The 24,249-nt window shown below is 38.8% G+C and overlaps 1 protein-coding gene across 1 annotated transcript; it reads left to right on the plus strand.

Annotated features, from left to right (window-relative positions):
* The first annotated feature begins 1,884 nt into the window (after positions 1–1,884).
* On the plus strand, positions 1,885–18,901 carry sypl2a (synaptophysin-like 2a). Its single transcript, XM_040158541.1, has 6 exons — positions 1,885–2,075; positions 2,298–2,372; positions 8,568–8,689; positions 11,741–11,939; positions 14,463–14,636; positions 17,387–18,901. Exons 1-6 carry the CDS (start codon positions 2,061–2,063, stop codon positions 17,510–17,512), a joined length of 711 nt encoding a protein of 236 aa, XP_040014475.1. The 5' UTR covers positions 1,885–2,060; the 3' UTR covers positions 17,513–18,901.
* Positions 18,902–24,249: the final 5,348 nt, after the last annotated feature.

Here is a 24,249-nt window from a genome sequence, read left to right on the forward strand (position 1 = left end):
TTGTTATTAGAGTTTGTTGGTTCAATTAAGCGAACTAATTATGAACAATGAGAGTTAAACCGTTGCCTTAAATCAACTCATAAATAATAATCCCGCAGGAGAGCAGTGTGAGCCTCTTTTTTATGTTGCTGACATGTCTGAATGACACTTTTCATGTGATGTGGAAATGATGTGTAGTTTACTTATATGGAGAAGCCTTGTTTACGTATAAGCCTCGATGGTTGAAATTATTGGTATAATTTATCAGTTACCGTGGCACTCTGGAAGATTTCAGTCCTGGTTGATTTGGCGACACCTGTAGTTACTGGTGGTAACAGCAAATGCTGTGCTACAGATCACATAATTCCGAGCGTCGCAAAACAAACCATTGTCGGTTGAATAAAGTAGTCAGGGGATAATTGTCCTTTTTCCATCACTCTGTGAGCAACCGTGATCTGATTTTCTCCTGCACACGGCCCGAGTGTGACTGAGACGTTGGAGGTGTGCAGCCTGTCGCCTGCAGCTCTTCACTTAACTGATTACTATGGTTACTCCTTCTTGTTCCATTACTCCCGGCAATATTTCAAACTGATCCACTGTCCATAAAAGGCTTAAATTGACCCTTGTTTTGTTTTGTAGATGCAGTCTTGATGAATGATAGCGATAATGGCTTAGCTCACTAACAAACACACTGCATTTGCTGTGAGTACTTTTTAATAAAAGTCAACTCGTGTTTCACCAGTTAAATGCTTTTAATGCGAAGCTTTAGCAGTTGGAAATGTTCAGTTTGCATTAGCAGTAACTTAATACAACATTTTTAGGGGAATGTCGCCACAGACAACCAGTTAATAATACTGCAAATATGGGAATATTGCAGTACTTTCATCATTGGGCCATTGGCTCAATCACCATTGTGTTACCTCATTCGGCAACAGATAGTGACTTAACGGACATTTATTTGTAGGAGAATCCAGATTGCCACTTTAAAATTATGATTTAAAAAGTATGCTAAGTTAGGTCAGGCCAATCTCATTTATACTATAAAAAAAAGGTATAGAAACATTGATATTATTAATATTTACATCTATGATTATGAATCAGAACTATTAAGTAATGAGGGTTATTAGATGAAATACATTATCATCTTTCTGGTTGTCATAAAAACTAATAACCATATTTTCTCATCTAAACGAGAACTTGTTGGAAATTCAAAGAGGGAACAGTGCTTCCAACATATAATACAGCATTCACAATTCCCAGAAAGGGAAATGCAACTGTTTAAGCATATTCTCCACAACAAACACAGTTACCCTGTATTATCTTAACAAATCTTTAAAATTAGTGGGATAAAAAAAATGCAATAAGGTGACATCCTTTATTGATCAAAATTGCGTGATAACAATAACAACAGAAATAAGAATAATACATTCAATAATAATCGTACCTCCAATAGTCGCCCACACACTGTCTCGCTTACTGCTGGTATACAAATTTCATAATTAATTTTCTTTTTAAAAATGATGTTGAAAGACGTGCTTTCCACCTGTTACATATTCAGATGTGCTGACAAAACAGATGTTTTTTTTGTATTTATTTTAATTTTGTTTTGTTTTCATTTTTGAAGCTGTTACAGTAAACATAACGTGATAACTTGGGGCAGTAAATCCGATATGAAGAGCGCACAGACTGTTCTGTTATTCACCGCGCTGACAGGTAGATGAGACCTATTACATCCAGATGGACTAAATCTAAACAAATAAAAGAAGTAATTTTCTCTGGTTGAAATGAACCAACTGAAGTTTCATGTGTCCATGAATACACACGTTCATTATTCTAAAAGTAACCGGAAGTGTTATTTATTTTATTTTGGTGAGTTTGACAGGGGTTCAGTTGTACAGGCTTTGACAGTAAGCTTAAGAGTTACTTGCCTGGCTGTTGCTCTGCCGCCTGCTGACAGTCAGTAGCCGTTGTATCGCATGCCACCGTTCGAATGTAAACGGAGTGTCTTTAAGTTAGCTTTACAACCAAACTGACAACTTCAGGAGTGACAACAAACTACTTTTCAACTATTTCACGTCTCAATGGATTCTATTCAGGTATGTTAGTTAAGCTAAATACCTAGGTTGACGTGAGTTAGCGTTAGCATGTCGCTAGCTGGGGTGGGTTACCATGGGCAGGGCTAGTTAGCCGCAAGGTGACAAACAGGTAACGATAGTTGTTTGGGTGCTATTATTAACGTTAATTCGTTTACAACTGGCTACTGTTATGTTTGTGTATCTTTGTTTGTCTTTTTTACACACCTTGTTTGTTATACCCAGAAATGGGTGTCTGGATTCTCTCTGGATCTGGGACCACTGAAAGAACCTCTTGGATTTATTCGTGTCCTAGAATGGGTGAGTAAAGCATTTAAAATGTCTCAGAATTAGATACGAAATAAGGCTAACGTTAGCGATAAGTTATCCATATCTGCGTACAGCCACCATATCTACTCAGCACTCTTCTCATTTGATCCTCGTGATCTTAATGTTTCCTTCTCCAGAAGTCCATTTCACAAATTCCGCCTACCGGACACTGTTTGCCGTGTTGTACACGGTCTTGTACATAGACTGAAGTGTGAAGGCCGAAGAGAACTTTAACAACTGTTGCAGGTTCCTCTGTCTCTGCTTTGTTCTTTTGTAACTTTGAAGTCCTCTCTTTTGACCTGAATTAAATAAATTATATTATGCCATATCTTGTGGATTTACGGATTTACTTGGAGCTAATGATTTCCCAAATGAAATGTTAACCTACATGAGGATGTCAAGTTTCTGCTAAAAACCCTTACACTTTTTCCATACTAAAACCTAATTAGGTGTTGCAGTGGACCAAACTGGAAGTTCCAGAAAATTCCCAGACATTGCGACTTTTCTATTGAAATAGTCCAGCTAAGATAACAGTTGTTGCATAAATTAATACAATTAAGCAGTACCACTCAGAACAGGATTTTTGTTGATGCCATGTTTTACTGCAGAAAAAAAACATTCACAGTAAAGCAGATGATTATTTGAGTTTTGTAAAATGGAAAGCAGCATCTGATTTTGTGTGCCTGTGAACCAGCTCAACAGTGGCATGAAAAAGTTTGGGTACCCCTGGTGAAAAATTTCTGTTGCTGTGAATAGCTAAGTGAGAAAAAAAGACCTGATTTCCCAAAGGAAATCCATCTTCTAAAATTTCAAAACAACAAAAAAGGAAAAGGGCCCGAAACAAAGGTTTGGACACCCTACATGGTCAGTCCTTAGTAACACCCCTTTTGGTAAGTATCACAGCTTGTAAATGCTTTTTTGAGCAGCTAAGAGTCTTTCAGTTCTTGTTTGGGGGGTTTTTCATCCATTCTTCCTTGCAAAGGGCTTCTACTTCTGTGAGATTTTTCGTGCCACTATATGTGCCTGTTGTGAGGAATGCCAGCTGTTGAGAATCAAATAGGTTGGATATATGTGCTACTGCTCAGTAGAACATGCTCTGAAATATTACTACCCTGTGAGTCTGTGCAATTAACTTCATAATGAGTAATCTGAATGGACTGTGTACTAAAAAAGAAAACGGTTCAGAAATGACCCCTCTATGTGGCTACTGTGCAAACTGCTATATTACAGTAGGTAGTGCTGTGTGTATTTAAGGCGTAAGCTTGTGGAGGAGGCATGTCCTGTTGGCAATTAACATATACAGCAGATATTATCTGTTCTACTGTGGAGTTTCACACCAGGAAGGCAAGTTTAAAAAGTCTGGCTTTATTGCACAATTTTTACTGTCCGGGTTGGATATCAAACTGCAATACTTCAATACTGAAGCGTATTATTTTCTTAGTTTTGCACTGTTCTTCAGCAGTCATTGTTGTTCTGACTGTGAACCTTGTTATTTCCAATTTCTAAAGGCAGTTCAGCAAGTTAAATTTGTTACTCCAGTCTTCTCCAGTTTCAAGGCTGAAATAGACAGACTTCTTCCAGAGTGAGGCCATCCAGCTCTGGGCGAAACAGCTTGCTCCCTCTTCTACATACTCTGGGAAGATGTTTATGATTGATATTAGTGAATGTCAAAGAGGTCTGAATGCCACAGCCTGCAAACATGGACATTAGCCAGTAACAGCAGTTTTTCACAGCTTCGGAGGGTGTTCATCGCTATTGGAGGCAGTGGTCTGGCTATTTTTGCAAACATGATCCGCTGGGTCTGTTTTTGGCTCATTATTGCCTTATGTTCACCTAATGTGATACATACAAATACAGGTTGTTGTATAAAATGTTAAATTGCAAGATTCAGAACCTTGTGACTGGCTGCTGTCTCTTATTTGTTCTGCCGCTCCCTGACCAGGAGAGGAAGTGACGAATGCTTCATTTGGTCTGTGGGAGGCTCAGTGGGCACTGGAGTTTGGACAGGGAATCCACGCTCTGTCTGAAGGGTTTATTTGGGGTACTGGCAGATTGGGCTGGGTGGGTCAAATAGGGCTGAGATGAAAGCTGAGAAATGTTGTGGAGATCCAGAGATTCCTGAAAGATGAAACCCACTTCTGAAAATCCTCACTGGGCCTGAAGCTTGCTAAATACTGCACTCAGTTTCTCTGTGTGTTTCTGTTGTTTATCTCTCTGTCTTTACTACACTCCTACAGCCTGCAGGCTGTTCCCCTCAGTGTTTTGTCCTGTGCTTTGGCCCACTGTATACAACTATTAAGTAGTTGAAAAGGTTTGGGAATGTGCTTTGGTAGATGTGGGTGTAAATGAACAAATGACATTATTCTTGAGAGAAAGTATTGAAGCAAGAATTACATGCCTTAATCAGAAGCTTTTCATCGTACGAAGGATCTCCTGGGAGGGGGAGAGATGTGTGGATGTGTTTCTAGATACTGCAGTGTTCACTCATACATACTTTACACAATTATCACTGCAACACTGCCATTTGGTTATGAGAATAGAGCTTTTTTTTTTTTTTTTGTTGGCATTTTTATCTTATCATAGATATGCTGTATAAGCATATATGTTGGCTGATAATTTATAAGAGATTGCAGTACAAGATATGTTTGAAGTAATTTAGTGACAAGGGTTTGTTTTGTTGTTGTTTTCAACTGTAAAATGTAGAGCTGCAATGATTAATCATTAAGTCAATCGACAGAAAGTTAATCGGCAACTATTTTGATAATTGATAAATTGTCTCAGTCATTATTCTCTGGTTTCAGAGTAAGTATTTAAACATTTTATAGATGTAACAATAAATTGATTAATCAAGAAATTGATTAATCATTACTTGCAGCCCTAATAAAATGTACTATTCAGTACATGTCTTGGTCACAATTTTTTAAGAACCAAATTCAGCAGATCCTTATCAAAATTGTTTTTCTGTGTTATTTGTTTCTTTGACATGCAATGAGTAGGGCTGGATATCAGCTCTGATCTCCCAATTTGATTTGATTTCCTTTCACAAAGTCCAGGATTGACTCATTTTGATATGATTTGACTCTTGATGATTCAGTTAAATCAGATAAATATCAATGTTTATTAAAGAATTAATCTCAGAATTCATCAATTTTTCCTTGAATATGAAATTTTGTGAAGTACACATTATAGGCTCAACTATAAACATTTATAACCATTATTGTGGTTGTACAATTGTGGACCAAGGACTTATTTTTCCTAGCAAATGCAAAACCACTAAAACATGATCCATCTATATTATTTTAGGTCTACGTGTGCAAAACAAATGAGCAAGAATTTAAAAACAAAGCCTACACCCACTTACAAGGGCATCTTTAGACCAATGTGCAATCTTTTTCAGTCAATCCCTCTGTAAAATGTGATCCTCAGTCCCGTAAACTGCGGCAGGTCCGCATACACTGTGATTATTCACGTCAAAGTTGCCAAGATTGTAGTGACTAGAGGCAGCTCATATAGCAGCTATCATCTACATTACTTATGAATTCAAACTCTATTAACTTGTAATAACTCGATTTTCAAAAAGTAAACATTTTATACATCATGCAGCTGTAACTGAACCCCTTATAACAAGTAACCACTGCATACACATAACATTTAATTCAGATGTACAGTAAATGTTAAATGAGAGAGGGTACAAATGCAAAGATCGAACATGCGATTTTAAGAAATGACATTGGATCAATCAAATAAAAATCGCAATTAATCGAAAAATCAATTTTTTTCCTCCGGCCTTAGCAGTGAACCGGCAAGATCGCAGCTATCATACCTCTACATACAGCTACATCTTACAGCCACACTGGGCTGACATACTATATTGACCTGAGTAACTTTTAATTGTGCTTTATGTAAGCGGTGTAACAATGTAGAGAAAGCTTGCTACACTATCATGTTTTTTCCCAAAAAGTAGTCATTAGTGAATCCCAGCCTTAATGAAACACTTTACATATTTACATCATAACTTTCCACATATTAGTTACAGGGGTGGTATTAATATAATGTGTGCCAGTACTGGCTCTACGACAGAATGCTGCTGTATGAAATCCCACTCTACTCTGTTCCTAGTTTGCGTTTCTATTTTAACACTTTAATGTCTTGCATTTAAAAATAGGATGAAATGGCAGCAGTGAGGATCTCAACAACATTACAGTCGAGTAAGACAGATGTACTCTGCTTACTGCCTTAACAAGGTTTTTCCTGGCTCAGAATGGACCTCTGGTGCTACCCCACGGTGTAAGAGGTTTTTGAGGGGGCTTGGTTAACCTCTATCAATAGTATTTGTTCAGGGGTTTGTTTTATAAATCTTTTCGTACAATGCGGATTGCACAGTATCTGCACAGTTCCCAGAAGAGTGCTGCATGGGCCTAAAATTTTGGCCTGTCTGCTCCGTTCAGGTCAGAGCCCAGTCCAGGTCCTACAGCTAGCAACATTTTTTAGCCTGACCCAAATGTCAGCGTGGATTTAGTCATGCTGCAGATGAAGAGAAGCTGTTCAAATCTTGTCCATACGTTACAGCTTAATTCATGGCCCACCAGAGAAATTTGGCTGAAATTGATGCAAACTGGCCATATACTCGAGCCTGTTTTGCTACTAAACTGCAGTTACTGACTGCAGTTTATCATAATCATAGTTTTTCTGCACAGTCGGTTCATTTTAAAGGTTAGAGGAAATGGTCTGGGTTCACCTCTGCTTTCCATTGTTCCTGCTTGTGTCTGTTCTTTGTCAGTATAGTTGAAGATATCTTCTCCCTTGAGAAGAAACGTTTTGCTGACATTCATTCTTATATGAAAACAACTTCTACAGAGTTAAATATTCATTCACAACATTCAGTTAATGTACAGAATTTTTAAAATTTTCTTTATCCTTTGTTTTGCACAAGTATAGTGTTGACCTATCAGTGCTGCATAACACGTATGTTACACTTACAGCCAGGGTTTTCCCTACCATTATAAGATTTAGACACAGCGCCTAAGCATTTTTGTGCAACGCCTAAACCGAATGAACTAAAAAAACTATGCAGAGTTCTACTGCTCTGGAGAGAGAGGATACCATTTTGGTCCTAATATAAGAAAAGAAGAGACTTAGGTTTGAAAAAGTCGAGGTTGTCTTATACTTCAGGACTAGACAATTACGTGTTCATTTATTACAACAGATATTCTTTTTGAATGAAGAGAGTACCAGAGTAACTATGGTCTTTTACAGTGTTGCATTATGGGTTATTTGCACCCTTATTATATTGCTAGGATAGTGAGTGTTTTGGAGTCTGTCTATAGTGAGCCTTTGAGAGTTAAAGAACCTTAAAAGTGTTTGGTTAGTCCAATTTAACCTGCACAAGTTTCTGATGGCTGGTGTAACATGTTGTGCTGCCACAGAATTAAATAAATTCATGATGAATGAAAACGAGCTCTTCGCGTCTCCCGCCATCTTTACTGCAGAAATAAACCAGGGAGAAAATCTGTCTAGCAGCCAAGAATTAAGTTTGTCACAGATAATGAGCTCAAAAAGACTGAAGCCTGAACAACGCTAACTGCCAGAGAACATGATTCTGAGAGAGGAAACGACTTGCTACAGTAACTCAGATAGCTGACTATTTTCCACTGGGAGTGTGAGCTGTCTACAGACGTCCAACTAAACAAAAGTTTTGGTAGGGAGCCAAACGCTGTTAGATTGTCAGACGACCGTTCACTACAAGTTTTGTCTTACCAGTGTTATTTTGTAAAACAGTGTCATCACTCACAAAAATGTGAAGGATTACTTCAGGACATTTGCTTTGCTTTTTTTCTTGCTAATGTCTGAGTTACTGTGAAAAACAACAACCCGACTTGTGGTTTTATAATATTTTAATGATAATAGTCCAAAATGATGTGAAAATGCATATTTTAATAATAATGAACAATTCCAGGGCTGAATAAATATCAGGGCTTAAAATTCATTAAATTGGTTTTGATTTAATTTCAGTAAAAACTTTTATTCAGATTTAAATATTATTTCTTTTGGGCAGAATTACAGCAGCAGAGTCGGGTTTCATTTACTTTAAAATCAAAAGTCTGATAGCTTGAGGCACCTGTCAGTCAAACAAACCTGCCTCTCTTTTAAAACCTCTTACTCTCCCATATTTCTCTGCCACTACAGGTCTTCACCATCTTTGCCTTTGCCACCACTGGAGGTTACTCCGGGACAACCAACTTCAAAGTCAAATGTCAAGGAGCCCAGGAGATGAAGGATGTAAAGCCTATTTTTGGATACCCATTCAGGTACTGTAGAACAATATAGCGTTCCTTTGCTCTTTATTTCTTACTGAGTCAGTGTCCACATTACTGCCAATAAACTCTGAAATGCAGTTAACATGTGAAAGCTCTAGCTAACATTCTGAAAGTTTTCTACCCACACTAAACATTCTAAAATGCCAGGACAAAAACTTGTTTGATCCTTCTCCTCTTTCAGTGGGCAAAAAAACCGAATGGTGGATTACTGCCATCATTTGGCCATCCTCTTTCCCTTGCAACTTTCTCTTTACTTACTGTCAGGTGACTGCAGAGGCAGAAAATAACGATTTGATTGCAGGTCTGAATACTTCCAGGTAACTAGTCTCAACAGTATTTGCTGGACAGCTGCATTTAGATCCACTATCAAATAGGACTGGGCCATATTGTTGAACTCAATACCACAAAACAATACATCTTTCAAATAGCAATATACAGTATATGATGATATGAAAAATGTATGCAGAACCATGTAATTGATGTTTTCCAATATTATAAATAGATGAGGCAAATCTTATTACTCACGAAAAAACAAGTTCAGTCTCAATAGTTTTTATCACACCGAACAGCGATAGAGGAAATGGTACCAACATTAAATTTATCTGTGATTTAGTCGACTTCAAACAAGGTTGAAGAAACAGAATGTCTGTGGTGCTGCTTGTTACCCTCTCTTTTTCCATTACCTTTACTTTGCAATTAGGTCATTTTGAGACTTGGGGGTAAGGATTGCTGCCTTTTTTTTTTTTTTTTTTTTTTTAGGCGCTCCACAGTAAAATCATATTTTTTTTCTTATTAACTAAAGGACTGTACTGAGGTTTTGTAAAGGTAAAATAAAAAATGTAATGTCTAGGGAAAAGCACGTGTAGACCCTTGTGTAGCACATTTCATACATAAGGGCAATTAATAGTGCTTTACATAATGCATTAAAAACATAAAAAGGCATAAAAGCAGGAACAGCATAAAACTTTAAAATGCAAATTAAAAGAATAGAAACATTTTTAAGGAAAATTAAAAAATTTAAGAACAGAGACATAAATACAAGAAATGAGGGCAAGATGGTTCATTATTTTTTTGAGTATTTACACCTCACTCAAAGGCAGTGCATAAAAGTTTTTAACCTGGTTTAAAGATGGTCAAAGTTGGAGCAAGTCTAATCTCCTTTGGAAGTTTGTTCCAGTTCTGTGGTACACTAACTAAATGCTGCTTCTGCATGTTTAGTTTGTACTCTGGGTTAGGGTTAGCTAGGGTTAGGGTTATCTACCTGATGACCTGAGAGGTTGAGAGGGTTCATATGGTAAAAGACAGTCAGATGTATTTTGGTCTAAGCCATTAGGAGATATATAGACAAGCTACAGTACTTTAAACTTAATTCTCTGACACTCTGGGAAGGCAGTGCAGAGACCTGAGAACTGGTTTTATATGTTCACTTTTCTTGGTCTTTCTTAAGACTCTAACACCAGTATTCTGAATGAGCTGAAGTTGTCTGAAAGTTGTTTTTTGGGAGACCTGATAGAACACCATTAAAGTAATCTAACCTGAACATGAATCCTCTGACTCTTGTTTTTAAGCAGGTAGAATGCAGACTTTTTAATGGATTTGACATGGCTTTTAAAAATTAACGCTGAGTCAAAGATAACACCAAGATTTCCGACTTTGTTCTTGTTTTTCAAAGACAGAGAGTCAAGCTGATCACTAACTCTCCACCAAAGACATCTCAGTTTTGTCTGCATTTAGCTTGAGGAAGTTAAGGAACAGTATGACTTGAACCACTTACCAGTGTGCCTGAGAGTGCAACCTAGTTTTCCAGTCTGTCTGGTAGTATGGTCAACTGTGTCAAAGGCAGCACTTAGATCTGACAAAGCTAGCACTTAAATCTTGCCAGAATCAGTTTTTAAGTGAATATCATTCATAATTTTAATGAGAGCTGTCTCAGTAATGTGGTGGGGCCGAAATCCAAATTGAAGTAACATTTGAGGCAAAAAAAAATTACTGAGATGCTGATATAGAATTTATTAAAATCATTTTACTTAGATTCAAGGTTTGATATTGGTCTGTAGTTTGTCAAGACAGATGTATCCACACTAATCTTTTTGTAGGAGTGGCTTGAAGACTGCAGTTTTCATGGGGAAATAATCTGACTGGAAAGAGTTATGACTATCTGCAGTAAATCTCCCACCAAACAGCTGATAATTAATTATGTATTAATTCATCAGTTCAGAAAAAACATTATTTTAATGAGCAGAAAATAAAAAAATGTATTATAAAGTCACTTTATTGTAGATCTCTTTTCAGCACTATATATAAAGATTTTATTTGTAAGATTTTACCTTTCTGTGTCCCTTGGTGACATCTTGCTTGAATATGTGTTGTTTCTGACATTTATTGCTCATAGCAGTTCCAGTGCACTGTAGTTTGATTGAAACAGCCAGAAAAACTTAGGAAACAGGCTGTTTTTTTGTTTTTGTTTTTTTGTTTTTTTTTTCCCCCAGTCTGTTTTATAATGCAATAATCTAGTCAAACGGATATGAAATGACAAAACATACCACACTCATTTTTCATAGCTCCTTCAATTACATATAGCCAATATTCTAAAACTAAACAGTTTTAAGCCAGTGAGTTTTACCTCTCACTATTATGTGGTGCAGTGTGATTAATATCAGTTAGAAAATTAAAAAGGGGCTTTTCTTACCTAAAGAAACATTTTGATCTTCTGATATCAGGAACAGAGTCTTCTGCTTATAATCATAGCTAATAATATACGAAATGATTGGATGAATATATCAAAATAGCAATCTCTGTAAAATTGCTTTACAATGGAGCTGATCTACAATCATGCAGATCAGTTGAAGGTTTCTGTTTAGTTTGTGTAGTCTTTGTAAAATCTGTGAAGTCTCGCTTAATCCTTTCATATTCTCTCTTCTTGCATTCCTTGGATAAAAGAATAACGGAGGTGAGGACTTTTTTCTCTGAAATGACAGAGTAAAAAAACAAGTCATCAGAGCGACTGTTGAAAGTGAGTTCTCCCTCTGTACTTTTCTTCAGGTTGTCAGCTCACCCATATACGATACCGTTGTGTAACAGCAGTTCATTCAATGAGACCTACCTGCAGGGCGACTTCTCCTCCTCAGCAGAGTTCTTTGTGTGTGTCGGCGTATTTGGGTTTCTTTATTGCACCGCCACACTGATCCTCTACCTGGGCTACCAGAATGTCTACCGCCAGACCAGCCGCGGTCCCATTGTAGTGAGTACACATCCTCTTTTTTTTTTTTCTTTTTTTTTTTCCTTTTTTTTTTTTTTTTTTTTTTTAAATTATTATACCTACTAACCCTTTTTACACTTCAGGATTGTTGTGTGTAGTATGTACCCCACTCAAGTGGCTGCGTTGTTGGGGGCATGTTATTTGTCCAGTTAGGCATGTAATATCATAATACTGTGAGACAGGATTTTACAACTCTGGAAAGTTATCACAGCAGCAGTCATTTTTTCTTTCGTAGCGACAATTGCAGGTAGACAGGCTAAGAGATTGCCTAACGCAGCACCTCGCCAGAGAATGTCTTGGTCCAGTGTGAAAATGACTTGCATCCACACAGCATTTCCCGGTCATTTTTTGTTGATGTCTGCCAACAGGGAAACGCTCCAAAAACAAAACAACCCCAAATACCATCCTGGTGCTTCCCCTTGACTCCGATCTCTCCCTGCAGCATCACATGGAAAAGTGGAGAAACTTTCAGCTTTATGCAGATAATCTTTTAAGAAATGTCTGAAAAGCCAACCGTTGGAATTTTAAAACGATGTGTAGAAACACTTCGCTTGGGAAATAAACAGCCTCCTTAGTTAGTACAGTGGCAATTAGAGAAAATAACCGTAAAGCCAGAGTTGAGTATGAGAAAAGAGAGAGCCTGCTACATTGAATCTGCACACTCACTTAGCACTTTGTTAGGAATACCTGTACACCTGTTTATTCATGTATATATTCATGTGCATATCCATCCAATCAGGCAATCATGTGGCAGCAGTGCAGTGCATGGAATCCTGCAGATCCATGTCAGGAACTTCAGTTAATGTTCACATCAAACATCAGAATGGGGAAGAAATGCGATCTCAGTGACTTTTACCATGACATGATTGTTGGTGCCAGGCGGTCTGGTTTGAGTCTTTCTGAAACTGCTGATCTCCTGGGATTTTCACACATAAAAGTCTCTAGAGTTTTTACTCAGAATGGTGTCAAAAAGAAAATTATCCAGTGAGCAGCAGTTCTGTGGACGAAAAAGCCTTGTTGATAAGAGAGGTCAGAGGGGAATGGCCAGACTGTTTGGAGCTGACAGAAAGGCTTCAGTAACTCAGATAATCACTCTTTACAACTGTGGTGAGCAGAATGAACAACATGTCCAACCTTGAGGTGGATGGTCTACAACAGCAGGAGACCACGTCAGGTTCCAGTCCTCTCAGCCAAGAACAGAAATCTGATGCTGCAGCAGGCACAGGCTCACCAACACTGGACAGTTGAAGACTGGAAAAATGTAGCCTTGTCTGATGAATCTGGATTTGTGCTGAGGCAGCAGATGGTAGGGTCAGGATTTGGTATCAACAGCATGAATCCATGGATCCAACCTGCCTTGTGTCAAGAGTCCAGACTGGAGGTGGTGGTGTAATGGTATGGGGAATGTTTTCATGGCTCAATTTGGACCCCTTAATACCAGTCAAATGTGGTTTGAATGCCACAGCCTATATGAGTATTGTTGACCATGTGCATCCCTTTATGGCCACACTTTAACCACCTTCAAATGGCTACTTCCAGCAGGATAATGCTCCATGTCACAAAGCAAAAGTCTTCTCAAACTGGTTTCATGAACATAAAAATGAATTCAGTGAACTTCAGGTGCCCCCCCCCCCCCAAGTCCTTAGAGTGTACACACCTTTGGAATGTGTTAGAACAGGAGATTGGCAGATGAATGTGCATCTGACAAATCTGCTGAAATGATGTGATTCAGTCATGTCAACATGGAGCAGAATCTCAGAAGAAATTTTCCAAATTCTTGTTGAATCTATGTCAGGAAAAACAGAGGCTGTTTTGAGAGCAAAGGTAGGATTGACCCAGTGTTGTTAGTATGGTGTTCCTAATAAAGTGCTTGGTGACTGTATGTGTGAACAGCTTGTTATCACACATCTTTGTGGCATTATTTGGAACCACTTGATTTCAAATGGAATTCTTCCCATCTGGTCTAAGGTGAAGCAGGAGTGAACGGTCCTTGTTTAAGAAAAATACAGTACTCTAAACATACGTGTTGTGTGCATTTTCTTTGTATCTAAATATTTCTGAGATTTAATTCTTTGTCTCTGTTTTATTTTGTAGCATGTGCATAAAAAAAATCCAGGGACCATCATAAAAATGTTCAGATTTTATTTATGAAGGACTCTAGCTCCCGTGCAACCCTGCGGATCAGATCAGTAGCCTGGAGGAACAATATGGAGAATGGATGGATGGCAAGATCTAAAATCGTACACAGATTATCCAATACAGTTTTATTGTGAAATTATAAATTATATGATAATTTACGAATTATTAATGTAGCCTGCAGATGAAGGCAGCAAATATGAATTCCAAAAGGTTTGAAAACTGAACTTTGTTCTTGGTATGAGATCATACTAATTTTTTTTTTTTTAATATTTACATTTCGACAGGAACTAAGAACCTTTTTGAGTATTGATGTGGTATTGATGTGTATGTAAACAAGCTCGGTGTTTACTGTTTATTCCTTGACAGGACCTTTTGGTGACCGCTGCTTTTGCCTTCCTGTGGCTTGTGTCCTCCTCGGCCTGGGGCAAAGGCCTGACTGACGTCAAATGGGCCACTAACCCTGAGCACCTGGTGGAGTCATGCAAGGAAGTCTGTCAACCAGGAGAGTTTCCCTCCATGGGCCGCCTCAATGCCTCTGTGGTAAGTCATGTTAAAGCGGTGCATCTGCTGCAGACCTTATTACCTCCTTCTTAAGGGATCCAAAATTCTCAGTGGTCATATTGGTTTTACAAGGGAAAGAGTATTTTATCAGCGTTTATGACCTTAGAAAACTCATCCTATCTTCCTCAGGATTCAGAAGAGCTGCAAGCCATGCCAAACATACAAGATTGTTCATGAATAAATGCACCTGATGTTCTGGCCAAATAGTTTGACTGCACAGTCTACATAGACACACCCAGACCATGACAGCAGAGTCGACTGATATGGTTTTTCAGGGATAATGCTGAATATTAGTATTCAAGAGAATCAATAATTAATATTTGGAACCGATATACATTTGCAGTAAAAATTAAAATCTTGGTATCCAAATTTACAATCACACAAACTCCAGCACAAAACTCAATCGAAATGCCTTTAAGCATACACATATGGACAGTTTTTTGCAATTTTGTCTCTACACCGTAACAGTGGAATTGAAACAAAGCCATCAAGATGTGATTGAAGTATAGACTTTCAGCTTCAGGAATTACAGCCAGTTCTATACATAGTTCATCATTTTCAGAGGCTCAGAAGTAATTGGACAATTGACTGAGAGGCAGTTTCATGGACAGATGTTGTCTGTCCCCTCCTTATTTCAAGACAAATGAAGCAGATAAAAGGTCTGGATCTTATGTCAAGTGTTGAAATTGCATTTGGTAGCTGTGCATGGGAACTCTCAATATGTGGCCCAAAGAGGTGTCGATGCAAATGAAGGAGGCCATCATTAGGCTGAGAAAACAAAACAAACCTATGAGATGGCAGAAACTAAGAAGTGGCCAAATCAACAGTTTGGTACATTCTTAAAAAAGGAGGAATGCACTGGCGAGCTCAGATACAGAAAAAGGCCCGGAAGACCATGGAAGACAACTAAAGTGGATGATCACAGTATTCTTTCCTTGGTGAAGAAAAACCCGTCACAACATCAAGCCAGGTCAAGAACATTCTGGAGGATGTAGGTGTATCATTGTCAAAGACTACAATCAAGAAATGCCTTCATGAATGTAAATACAGAAGGTTCCCTGTTGGTTGAGTGTAATACTCCCATACTGCACTTCCAGACCTTTTCTTTAGTGTATCTGCAATGAGGGTTTACAGAAAGAGAGAGTTTTAAAAGTGCTTGACCGCTTCAGGACACACTTCGGAAACGTTTCTAGCAGTGGTGAGTTGAGATTGAGTGTATGACTGGCTCTGATAAGTGATAGGCTATAATCGTATTTCTTGCCCATCATTTTTTTTTTTTTTGCGAGTCCGCTGGATAAATTATAGATCAACAAATGAACTTGTTGACATTGACTCTCTCATCTGAGTTAGCTCTACAAGACTTAACATTAGCTTAAGTTTTTATGAGACTGCAAATGTGTTCCTTTGTGCCCGTCTGTGGTTTCAGCAGCCTTCAGTGTTTATAAGCTATTACTCGTGACGTGTAGCCCATCAGATAGTGCTGTATGCGGGAGATTGCTCAAGACCACAAACTGGTGACTACAGACAGAGAGAGGCAGCTGCATCAGAGCCAAAGTAGCGCATTTTTAAATTATTTTATTTTATCAGCAATCAGATAAAATAATGATTCAGATAATCATACAAATGCTGCATATCGGATCCGATATAGATCCGATATGCAGCTAGGCCAATAATTGGTCAACGCCCAATACAGTAAATACCAAATATAAACTAACTTGCTGGTATAAACCCTTCTTGAAAGATGATGCCACTTATGTTATATTATGTTTACTGCTTGGAATTGTGTATATCAACTTGTCAGTTGTTTTTAATAGGTTGAATCCAAAGCATAGCAACTGAAAGAAATCTAAAGGACATCATTAATTTCATTTTATTGTTACTTTAATGTTACTTTCTGATAGGAGAACTTTAGTTCATTGCTGATAGTGATGATGAGTGAGAGAGTACACGGTACAGCTGCCCCTTTGGGCAGACTTTACTGATGCCCACCTTTCAGCCAACATGCTTCACCCTGACTCTTTCGCCAACCTTTCAGAAGAGTCACAGTTATAAACTAACTACAGTTTGCATTTTGCAAAGGATTAACACTTACCACCTCCCTCAGTACCACTACGTTTTCCATTTTCAACACAGTATTTCACATACTACAGGAGGGTGGCTGTCTAATTATTGTTGTATATAAGCGCTCCAGTAGCAGAGAACTACCACTTCCACCTGGTGTTCAAAATAAAGAGACATTCCCTGCCAGTGTTGGGATTGCATCACTATTTGCAGCACCAGTGTAGAGTTAACTGTATGAAAATGTAGTTTTACAATAGCTTTTTTTATTTTCCATTTCTGGATGCAGTGTGTGAGTGAAAGCAAATTTGTTAATGCAATAATTGCTTGAATTTAAATATCCCACATTTATAGACAACAATGTAAGTCTTGATGTACAGGTCAAACTTATTTTGAAGCTTTACTTCAAGATCACCGTGATTGAAATTTCAGTGTGTTTACAACAAAACATTATAATGTGTTTCATGGTACAGTATCATGAATATAATGCAGTCCAGTGCAATTCCACCACAGACTGACCCCAGAAATTGCAAGTTTAAATGAGCACCACTTAAACACTTTTTCAACAAAAACTGAACAATATGAGCTTTACCAGCGGTAGACATTATTCATGTGTCACCAGTCATCTCTAATCATCACCAATCATCATCTGTTCTCCTGTCTTTCCACAGATTTTTGGCTTTTTGAACTTGATCCTGTGGGCAGGTAACTGCTGGTTCATTTACAAGGAGACCCCTTTCCATAAGGATCCCAACCCACCAGCCACCATGGAGGAAGGAGCGGCCCCTGGGCCCTAGCCACATCACTGAGGGTCCTCCAGCATAGCCCTGTACCCAGAGTAAAATGCTTTGTGCCCAACACTGGTCTTCAAGAAATAGGAAAGAAAAGCAGTTGTCCTAAATACCCCCCCCCCCCCGAAACATGTCAGAACTATTTTTCATTTACGGGTCTTTAACTGAAATTAACCCAGTCCCCAATGTATGAAAAACCCTTAATCTTTTTCTTTCTTTTTTTTTTTTTTTTTAAATCTGTCATCAACTCCCAGTTCCCATGTGCCTTGAAAACACTTAAGTGCAAATACAAACGAAAATACTTTAACAAGAAAACGAAAACTGTATGTATGTGGTGTTCAGAACAGCAGACCTGCAGTGCATTTGCTTCCACATTCGCACATTTTCCTGCCTTGATGTCTGCCCTTCAGGAAGCCTTCTAGTGATGAAATTGTGATGTAAGAAATCCAGAATCTCTGCTGGTCCTTAGCCAGAGAGAAAAGTAAAGGACTAACAGAAATTGAAATTAAAACCCTCACATCCACTAAAATCAATTGTTGCCCTAAAAAACAACATCCAGAAGCAAACGTTTAAAGGGGAGCTAATGGACACCTGGGCTTCTCTCTTGAGCAGGAGTCCAGTGGGCCATGCTCGTCCTCCATTAAGTAATCTGTAAGCGGAAGTGCTACAGTACAGTGTCCAAGTACTGTAGTTCTAAACATGTCAGTCACTTCAGTTTCAGTAGATGAGTAATATCCTGAAGGTCAAAATATGCTGAATGCTCATTTTCCTCCAGTTAAAGAAACAGCTGATAGCGCAGGCCTGGTATGTAATCAGACTAAGGCATGTGTTGACAGAAGGCTTTCTGAGGCATTAAACCAATGTAACGATCAAATTAACAGCCATACCATTCTCCCACCAATGTTCTAGTCCACTGAGAAACACTGTAATATATTACATAGCCACATGGCTGTTGCAGTTTCAACCCACTTTGGTTTTCTTGCACTTAACTATTTATGGCAAACAGAATACACAGTGTAAGAAAAAATAGAAATCACACTACAATCTACTGTACCTCAAGTGGGGAAGCAGTGACTTTAATTTTGTGTCATTTTCAGTGATGTTTCAGGTTCTGACAGCGTTTGCCACACTTGTTTATAGTTCAGCCTGTATCCAGACCAAGGAAGGCTCTCTACATGTTTACTCTAGTGGCTGTTTTACATGACCTCGCAGTAGAAGTGCCTGATGTCTAGTCAAAGCTTGTTTAGTTCCTGTTTGATCAAAATGTTACATTTAGACTACTCAATAACACTAAGACTCATCCTTGTTAGAACTCTTTTGCAAAATTTATTTATATACAGTTCATATGTATTTTTATCTACTTTAATTGGTCTTTTGCATATTTTTAAAACCAATGTTGGGTTTCTGTTTGTATTTCCCAATGGAAAATATGTCAGTGTGCAGCTTCTCTTTGATTTTTTTTTTTTTTGTTTTTTTTTTTTTAAATAATTTGTTTGTTTTAGGTTTTTTTTTTTTTTTTTTCTGGTAATGTCAAATTGTCAAGTTTATTGTACCACTGAGTAGCTTTATGTTTAATCTTTAGATGACAAATAGTTCAAGTCTCAAAAGGGGCAAAATGTGTTTGCCAGATTGATGTAATCCTGCTGTATTTCTTTGTTGCCTGCCCATAGTTTTGCTCTACATGTAACTTGACAGCAATGCCACACATTAGAATGTTTTGTATTGAATGCCTATAGTTGTTCTGAGTCACTGTTAATAGCTTTTTTCAACACACTGACATTGACTAGTTGCATTGCACTTGGAGGGATCTAATTATCTCTATGAAGTATACGTGCATTAATACATTGCCCAATCACTCAAATCAAAACAATCTGTGCAGCTGTTTTATTTCATTGCCATAGCCTAGGGAATGTATGAGGGACTGTTTGAGTCACTATAAGTAAAGTAATATATTTTCCACATCATATTGAAATTAGACATAAAGTATACTATAGGGTTGCTTTATCAATTTTAAAAGATAAATCTTAGTTTAAATAGAGCACAATGATATCTGGATGTTTATGTAATGGTTTATTGACATTGGACGTATTGTATTTTTTGCCTTATTTGTCCAAATGGAAAACAATTGTTTATCTGTATTGATGTGTAAAACATGAGAGCTGCAACTGCTGGATTCTGTTTCCTTTCTTAAACTCATTTTGCAACGTAATTATCAGTTAGTGCCTCTGTAGTTGTTGACCACCCACCAACTTGGTTTACATACATTTAAAGCCACTATGTGTAGAGTTTGATTATAGCGTCTTTCAAATTAGTGTAATAGCATATGATAATCCGTTTTAAAATTGATCCTATCTACATAGACTATGTGTTCCTTTCAGATCCAATCAGTGTTTTGGGGTCAGATCCCTGGGGTCAGGCAGGGCTGTCTGCCAAAGGGTCTTCTGTATACTAACACTGGGCAGCATCAAAATTCCTACTTTCTGCAGTTCCGTACATGGTGATTTACATTTCCCGACTGCATTATGAATCAATTTAAAGTACTAATCAGCCAGATGTGTACGGTGGTAAATTAAATCATCCAGCAAACCAGCCAACTGGGTTCCAATTAGCATAAAAAGTGCCAGTGTAATCCTTCCTTGCCCACCCCCACTCCTCTCTTCCAAAAGCTAGAAACTTGGATGGCATGAGGGAAGGACTGTTTAGAGTGGGTTGTAACCATGGTAAATACGCTGCAAACACCACAGAGAAGTCACCAACCTTGCTTGCTGGAGTAAGTTTTGTGATACTTTGCGGTTTTTACATTCACATGCAACTGCAATTTCAAAGCTGCCCTGGCCTTGCACATGAACCAGTTCATGGACTCTGTAGCAGCTGTACTTTTTTCAGAGAGGCCTGTAGAAGTGAAGTAGCCAACACTAACGTAAACAGACGGCTGTTCACTGTGACATAAAACACTAAAACAATGTGCGGCGATAGCTGTTAGCATTAGACGGCTAAGGAGCAGGTGGTGGTGTGTCGTAGTCTGTTTCTCCATTGGTATGTGGTTCCACATGTCCAAATCTGAAACTAACGTCATCGCTATCCCAAACCAGTTGTCTCTAATGAGGCTTAACCTTACCCCCACCTTACCTTAACCCATAGGTTCTATTTCGTACATGCTCCGCCGTCTAATGGACTTTGCTATTGTTAACCCCTTTGAAGCTCTGCCTCAGCACCCTGAGATAAATCCTCGCGCTCACCAAAACCCCAACGCATTTGCTGCTCGTCTCCCTTTTTTAATCAGCCACTCTGAAGATGGATTTTCTCCTGCAAAGATTTTGCCATTTTGCCATTCTGGTGTCATGGGATGTCTACAATGAGGACCTGCCTGGCCTGCGCCTTGCCACTGGCAACCTCTAATGGCCACAACGACTGGTTTTGCTGTTTCAGCTGGTGCTACCAGGCCAAAACTGACTCCTGTCTTGCCTTAACCACACACCATCGGGAGGAGTGCAAACAGCAGCAGCAGTTAACAGAGTCTCTCTGCTCCCTCCACACCAGCCCAGCTCAGGTGAAGGAGGCGGCAGCGGCCCTGGGATGTGTACGACAAGGAGGACCTACCAGCCCACCACTACCCCCTCAACAACCCTATCCCTGGCCCTGCCCAGGGGATGGACACTACTCTCCCTCCAACCCTGCCACAGAGAGCCCACCAAGATGGTTTGACTGCAGGACTTGACGCCCAGCAATGTGTCAGAGAGAGGCTGAGGGTGTCCCAATGAGTCCATACTTCAATATGCCAAGCGGGAGTGGGACACTCCTCTGTCTGCCATACTGCACCATCGACAGCTGACATGGGACAGGGGTGTCCCCATAATAGAGCATGCAGTCAGGGTCTGCCCACTCCCCTTGATATCCTTGTGGCCATTACACCCATCCGAGAGAGACAGAGTGATGGCCATCATGCTTGACCACTGCTACGCCGGCGCTGCACAGGTGGTGGTGCTGGCTAGTAATATGGCTTTCCTGACTGGCTCTCTGGACAAGCTCAACCACCAACGCACCAAGCTGTCAGCAGCAGAGGTTCTGGAGTTCCAAACGACACCAGCTGGAGACAGCAAAAAAGGCATCGGAATAGTTGAGTGCCCACCTTCACCCCCAGCAGCCTCCCCCTCAACAGCAGCAGCAGCCACGGTTCCCAGACCCCAAGCATTGACAGCGACTGGCTGCCCCCCCACGTCTCCTCTCCTGCCCCCTCCTAGAGCTGAGAGCCAGGGTGGCAGGGGCAATAGCCTTGTCCAAGCCTCCATCTCAGGCCAGCATCATGCCAAGTTTTTTACAGTCAGTAAAGGGCATTGCCCAAAACCTTTCATTTCCCCTAAGCAACATTCCTATCATGATTGCACTGCACAGGTATCAGATGCTAGCTTCATTACAGAGGAGAGGCACCCTGTCAGAGAATGGACGTCTCTCTCTTTTCCCAGCCTGCGTCGAACTGATGTTGAGGGAGTGGTGCATGAAAGCTGCTCGTCTCCACCCACCCCACATGCCGGCAATGCAAACATAACTGAGACAGGTAGGGCAGGAACGATGCATGTGCAGGTGCGTCCCCCACAGGAGGGTTAGGGCTTCGACTGCCCTTATTTGGGGCATGTCAGTGGATGATATCTGCTTGGCTGCGTCATGGTCTTCCACTTCCACCATTGTACAGTGAGAGAGATGACTACTGGTTCAGCAGTTACTAACAATTGGCTAAATGACACTGCAGAGGTTATCGGGGACATTAAACCTCATCACCCTGAACACGAAAACTACTACTACTACGAAATCTACTCACCAGTCCACCTTTACAGCCTTGTTGTTTTTATACTAGCACTCTTGCACACTATTACTAACTACTTGCTGAACAAAATGTACAAGTTTCAAAAACCTTTATCGTAAACTTTTGTTTGTCACAGATCATATTTTCTGCAACAATCGAAAAAACAATGGAAAAATCCCATTGTCTTTTTGTTGAGGGAACCACTGTGACGCTAACTTCTGGGTTTGGCCTACAAAAATACATCATCCCTGCAGCAGTCTATAGGGGGCTGCAGTGTGCAGTCTGACCCATTGATTGAGCAGTGCGATGATCTATCTCAGGGTGCCGAGGTGGAGCCTCGAAACAGTTAACCAATAGCAAAGCCCATTAGAGGGCTACGCACGTACTCATGGAACTGGAGTTATGTCCAGTAACCACTATTTACCACTGCCTACTCCTGATCCTTGGAATCTGATGTGTACCAAAACATGAAAACATTACCCCATAAATGAACAGTAAACACAGGCCTATATACAAGTTACAACACAGCAAAATGATGAAGATTTGGTGTTGCAGAGATAAAAAGTCTCGTGAAATGTCATTAAAGGTTACATCTACAGCAGGGCCACAGAAATTACCTGATTGCCTTTCATACCTACAGTAAGCACCAGTTACGTTAGTTTGTCATTGTGTCCCTCACCAACACCTTTTGCTGTGTTTCAGTCCTGTATGTGCACTTGAGTAATACGTCTGTCATGTCATTATTAGTGCCTCTGTAAACTACTAATTACAATTCTCTCTCAGTGTTGGACAAGATCCAGAATTACAAAGTCTTTGACATCTTCTCACAAGCTTGGTTATAGTTCCCGGCCCACTTATGAACTGGGGAAGACTGTATTTTGTTGTATGTACTTAACTACTTAAATGAGTAGACACTCATTCTTCTGAGGATCTTTAAACCTTTACTTATGATTTATATTTTTAATACATACCATTGTTTTAAGGATTGTTCATCTGTGTTTGTAACATTGTTATGTGTGACTGACTTGCCTTATCTATCTTGTGTATATGTAATGTGTTCTGAGTTCTGTCTGGCAAATAAAATATAATTTCTCTGTGTAACCAACTTCATGCTTCATTCAGCTTTATATAGACATGGATATATAAAACATGAGGAGTTTCTGAGGTCAAGAAATGTTGCAGAAGAAGATATAAACCAAATGGAAATGGACAAGGTAACTATTTCACTATATTGGAGAATTATTTTTGCAAACAAATAACTATTGCAGTCTATACTGAACACATTTTCAGTATATATATATATATATATATATATATACATATGTATGTGTGTATATATATATGTGTGTATATATATATATGTATATATATATATATATATGTATGTATATATATATATGTATATATACATATATATATATATATATATATATATGTATATATATGTATATATGTGTATATGTGTATATATGTATATATATATATGTATATATGTATATATATGTATATGTATATGTATATATGTATATATATGTATAACAAACCAAAGATTCACACATAGCATGCACAACAAACTGATTAAACTCAGTAAACATTGCATTATTATTGAATGTTCCTATATTTTGATATTATTGAATGGTTATAATGTAGCCTTTAAAATGGACTTGTAAAGTGGGTGTGTAGCACAGTTTAAATAAAAAGACATTAAAAATGTTCTTAACATGTATTGGTAGGATATTGTAGTTTAAATTTTTCCAACACAGTATCTACACCAAAGTATGCAGTGACAGTGTTAATGTATTTTCATAAATATTGTTTGAATGTTAACATTCTTGTTAAATGTTGCAACTAATGGTTTTTGCTCTGTTTTTTAATGCTCCCAGATGTAATGTCTGGACACACAAGGTAGGGACTCATAATGCACAACTCAGAGGCAGAATGA

This window comes from Xiphias gladius, chromosome 21, assembly GCF_016859285.1.
Source record: "Xiphias gladius isolate SHS-SW01 ecotype Sanya breed wild chromosome 21, ASM1685928v1, whole genome shotgun sequence".
Lineage (NCBI taxonomy): Eukaryota > Metazoa > Chordata > Actinopteri > Istiophoriformes > Xiphiidae > Xiphias > Xiphias gladius.

Bases quoted from the DNA above. Each gene is read 5' to 3' on its own strand.
- sypl2a (XM_040158541.1), top strand. The intron at 2,373-8,567 runs GTGAGTAAAGCA...CTGCCACTACAG, and splicing joins TTATTCGTGTCCTAGAATGG to GTCTTCACCATCTTTGCCTT. The intron at 14,637-17,386 runs GTAAGTCATGTT...GTCTTTCCACAG, and splicing joins GCCGCCTCAATGCCTCTGTG to ATTTTTGGCTTTTTGAACTT.